Genomic DNA, 4,745 nt, shown 5'->3' on the forward strand with positions numbered 1-4,745 from the left:
CAAATGTTTGCAGAGTCTGACTACCCCGCACCACCAGCATGCCTTTCACCTTAGTGCATCTTTCACCTCATCTTTCAAATGGGCTAAGGCTGCACTTCCAACATGATCACCATGAGCTACATGTGACCATTGGCCACAGGAGCAGTGATTGCCAGCATGAGGCCTGCTGGATTTCAAAGGCTTAGAGAAAAAAAAAGAAAAGGATGAAAAATATCTCAATAACTTCTATGCTGTCGAGGTGATACTTTTTTTGTTGTATTGGGTTTTCAAAATTCATTGTTAAAATTAATTTCCTCTTTATTTTCACCTTTTTAAATGTGACCACAGGTAAACTTAAAATCACAACCTTGGCCCACAGTGTATTTCTACTGGCCAGCACTACTCCAGAGAATCACTTCTCACTGTTCTCCTTGCTTCCTCTCTGATCTGACCCCTACAGTTCCTTCTCCACAAAGGCAGCCAGAATGAACCTTTTGAAGTGTAAATGAAATCATCTCACTCCCTTGCTCAAAACTACCCAGTGGCTCCTTAGCGCACTTAAGATCCCAAGTCCGCACTACAGTCTGTGGGCCCTGCTCCCTGCTTCCGGCCAGCACACACCACATGCCACTCCTCATCCCAGTTCCTGCACATTGCCTTTCGTGCTGGCTTTTGAGCAGATCGAACATGTGTCCACCTCAGGGCCTTGGCCTCCCTGTACCAGGAGCTCTTGGCCCAGATATTTTCAAGCTGCTCCCCTTCCTTTCTCGGATATCTGCCCAAATGCATTCCTACCAAGCCAGCATACCCCTCCTTCTCCTTCCACCCCAACCTTACTTCCTTCTTTAGCTTTCTTCATATCCCTTATCACTACCTACCGCTGTATCATATGATGTACTTTTATTTTTTTGTCTATTTGTTTGTTTTATATCCCTCTCCAATAGAACACAAACCCCAGGTGGACAGGGCTTTGTGTCTTTGGTCTCTGGCTAGATATTCAGTGAATATTTGTTGAATGAATGAACAAATGAACAAACAGATAAGGGCGTCTCAAGGGTCCAAATGAGGTCTGTCAGAATCACAGGGGCGAGGTGTGATCCAGTTTGGAGACCGTGAGCATGGAAAGAAAGAAAGTGCACACTGTTAAGAACTTTTCAAGAATACATTTATTAATTCTCATCTCACTATGTGAGGCTGGGCTTTGGTGATTAGAAGGAAAGGTCTTCTTGGGGACGTTGCTGGAGAAAAGCCCCTCAGAGCTTTCTACTCTTTGTGGATATTGACATGGGCAGTCCGTAGCACGCGAGACACCAGGACTACAAATTCATCAAAGGTGACCTGTCCATCTTTATCAGCATCCAGATCTTGGAATATCTTGTCAATGGTAGGTTGATCTTTGGTATTCTAGAAGGGAACATCAGAGACAGTAAGCTCAGACTCTTCCTCCTCTTTCTCTGGGCCCCTCATCCCTCAGAGCTCAGCTCAGTGGGGTCCAGAAACATTAATTCATTCACCAAAACTGTGTTGGAGAATCCAACGTCACAAAAGAGAAGATGGAGGGAAGCAGCTGCCGTGAGCCAACATAGAGCCACACAGGTCCCAACCTGGAAGGTGTCTGTAGCTCACTAATCCCCACAGGTAAGGAAACAATCCCAGAAAGAGAGGTGAATAGAGCCTGAGGTGACAGAGTGAGTTATGGGGAGAGGGAGGTGGATCCCCTGTCCCACAGCCCAAGAGAGCATCCTCAGCCAACTCCACCCCTTCAGTGGGCAAGTTTGGATGAGAAGAGTATCACCTACCTGGAGGGTGTTTGTAAGTTCCCTTGTGATCAGCTGCTTCAGCTCACCCTTGGAAAGGGTGTCAGGATCCCCCACCCGGCTTGAGTACCGGTGGAAGACATTAATGATCCCCTCCAAGTGTTCTTCCAGCTTAGTCATCTTCCCAACCTTCAGGAGACAAGAGAGGTCTAAGGCAATTCCTCTCCCACCCCACCTCACATCCCCTCTCTCCTCTCTTTCTGGTTTAGACTAGGGATGACTTTCCCCTCACCTGCTTTGTGTTATCTCTGCTCTGTTTGATCTGTGGAATTTTTCATTTGTAGATAGGCTAGCAGAGGGGGGGGGCATATAATGCCATCTAAAGTCTAAGAGAATCAGCCAGTTGCATAGCTCCTCAAGAGTATAACTCAGAGGGTGGTGTTCATCCAAGCACACCTGGGAAGGGTTTGGGGGTTGGCCGAGCTGTTCCCTTTCCCCAGGTGATGGCACTTTGGCCACAGGTCTCTTACAGACATTCACCAGCCCCTTCTGCCTTCACCATCTCTAAGTTCTGAAACTGAGTCTACCTAGCACAGCAAGGCCTGGTCTCTTTGGGTCCAAAATGCAGTCAGCCCAGAGGGGCTCTGGCAGGCAAAAGGCTGTGGCTTCCAACAGCATGCAGTCACTACCCTGTGAGTCCCTTGAAGGACAGCCAAGGACCGGACACTTACCCTTCAACGTGCAGGAGAGTAGAAATGTAGCAAGAAGACGGCACTGGTGAGGAGTACGGAGCCGGGGAGGTTTTTATAAGGCACTCCAGCCCTCACCTTCAGCCTCAAGTGAAGAAATCTCTCTGATTCATCTTGAGGCAATTACTAGACAAGGCTTTGTTGCTCAACAGAAGCTTCAAGCCTGTGGCTTTGACTGCAACACCAGCAGCCCAGATGGCTCCTGTGGCAGAAGCCCCTCCTGCCCAGACTGACACAGAACCCTCACTCCAATCCCACCCACCCACAGGGCCTCAGCTCTGGGATCCAGCCTTCAGGTTCAGCTTTATCACCTGCTTCCTAGTCAAAGTCCATGGGAACATGTTTTGCTGCCTGGATGGTACCTGATTGGAAAGGGAAGGACTGGGGAGAGGTGTTTGCTGAGTTCCTATTACAACAAAAACAATAATGATAATAAAAACAATCAAGTGAACATGTAGTCCTGGAGCAGAGAAAAGGCACTGGCTTAAAACTAAGGGAATCTTAATACAGTATGGAACTTAGTTAATAATAATGTATCAATAAAGTTTCATCAATTGTTACAAATGTATCATAGTATTATAAGATATTAATCACGGGGAACTGTGTGCAGGTATTTGAAAACTGTCTACAGTATCTTCTCAATTTTTCCATAAATAAAAAACTGTTCTTAAAAACTTAAGTCTCTATGTTTTAAAAAGTAAGCACATTTTGGTCATTCCAGATACTGCTTTATCCAAGTCCTCACCCATTCTGCAGATGAAGAAAATGAGTTTAGAGAGGGGAGGTGTCAAACCCAAATTTGTCTGCTTTCAAAACCTTTGTCATTGATGTGATTTTTCCCCTAAATCAGAGTATGATTTTTTGTTATAAAAATATGATACATACTCATACTTTTGGTAAAAATATAATTTGGGGTAGATTTACACAATCTTAAATATAAGGCCCTGATCTTTTTCTTCCAGTTTTTTGCCTAATACAGTCAAATTTTTTCTGAAGATTTATTTATTTATTTATGTATTTATTTATTTATGTATTTATTTATTTATTTTAAAAGCTTTTTAGGTTTATTTAGAGACAGAGAGAGAGAGAGAGAACAAGTGAGGGAGGGGTATGGAGAAGGAAAGACAGAATTCCAAGCAGTCTCCACATCACCAGCGCAGAGCCTGATGTAGGGCTCCAGCTCACCAACCATGAGATCATGACCTGAGCTGAGAACAAGAGTCAGAGGCTTAACCAACTGCACCACCCAGGTGCCCCAAAATTTATTTATCTATTTTGAGAGAGAGCACAAGTGGGGGAGGAACAGAGAAAGAGAGAGAAAGAATCCCAAGCAGGCTCTGCACTGTCAGCACAAAACGCCATGAACAGCAAGATCGTGACCTGAGCTGAAATCAAGAGTCAGACACTTAACCCACTGATCCACCCAGGTACCCCAACAGTCAATTCTTGATTAGCTCTTTCAAAAATTCTTTCCTCCCTGCACCCCACCCCCACCCCCAAATCACTGTGTGGAAAGTGCCAAGCTGGATTCAGGGACAGAGGAGCACAATTTCTGTGGCTGCTCTCCTGGACTTTGGAAACAAGTAGGTTCAGACACCTTCCTAAATAGTAACACAGGGAGTTCACTGCAGATGGGGCCAAGGGTGGGAGGTGGTTGAGGAGTCTGGGGCAGTGTGGCAGTTGTTAAGCGCCACTCCAAGATTAGAGACCCAGATTCCACACTGGGATGGGCTGCTTTGCAGGCCACAATGGGAAGCTATGGAAAGGTGTTGGGGAACAGCTCTATGTGAGCTCTTGACTTCTGTGGGCATGTGTCTTCATTTGCATAACCATCTCACTGCCTCTTCCATTGCCAGAGTTGTTACAAGATTCAACTAGGGAAATGTGTGAGAAAGTGCTTCAAAAGTGTAAAGTGTGATCTTTACATTTGTTTTCCCTTGTACCTACCTAACTTGGATGTGGATCATCCAGTGCAGTCCAGCCTTCTGAGGGCCCAGCCACTGGGGCTGTGGGAAGGACAAAGAGACCCAACAGCAGTCTGCACTTCAGCCCCACTCCAAGGAAGCCTCCCTACCACCTTCCTAAGCACAGGCCCAGATCTGTGCCACCAGCAATGCCTGAGGGAAGGCAAGGGAGTCAACACACAGTAGGCACTTGGCACAGTTCTTGGCATGTAGAATAATGCACCTGTCTTACCTTCCTCCCTCCTCCCACCTGGGCCCCAGTGAAAAGGTAGTATTAACCCCAAGGGGAAAAGACC

The 4,745-nt window shown here is 46.2% G+C and overlaps 1 protein-coding gene across 1 annotated transcript; it reads right to left on the reverse strand.

The window, feature by feature from the left end:
- Positions 1 to 1,127: 1,127 nt before the first annotated feature.
- On the reverse strand, positions 1,128 to 2,624 carry LOC112851791 (protein S100-A12-like). Its single transcript, XM_025915264.2, has 3 exons — positions 2,468 to 2,624; positions 1,779 to 1,925; positions 1,128 to 1,383 (listed from the first exon to the last, which is right to left on the reverse strand). Exons 2-3 carry the CDS (start codon positions 1,914 to 1,916, stop codon positions 1,243 to 1,245), a joined length of 279 nt encoding a protein of 92 aa, XP_025771049.1. The 5' UTR covers positions 1,917 to 1,925; positions 2,468 to 2,624; the 3' UTR covers positions 1,128 to 1,242.
- Positions 2,625 to 4,745: the final 2,121 nt, after the last annotated feature.

The sequence above is a fragment of the Puma concolor genome, chromosome E4 (assembly GCF_028749965.1).
Source record: "Puma concolor isolate L17-30 chromosome E4, mPumCon1.1.hap2, whole genome shotgun sequence".
NCBI classification, from domain to species: Eukaryota; Metazoa; Chordata; class Mammalia; order Carnivora; family Felidae; genus Puma; species Puma concolor.

Coding starts and splice junctions, on each gene's coding strand:
- LOC112851791 (XM_025915264.2), bottom strand. CDS start 1,916: ATGACTAAGCTGGAAGAACACTTGGAGGGGATCATTAATGTCTTCCAC. Junction 1,384..1,778: donor AACTTACAAACACCCTCCAG/GTAGGTGATACT, acceptor GTTCCCTTCTAG/AATACCAAAGATCAACCTAC.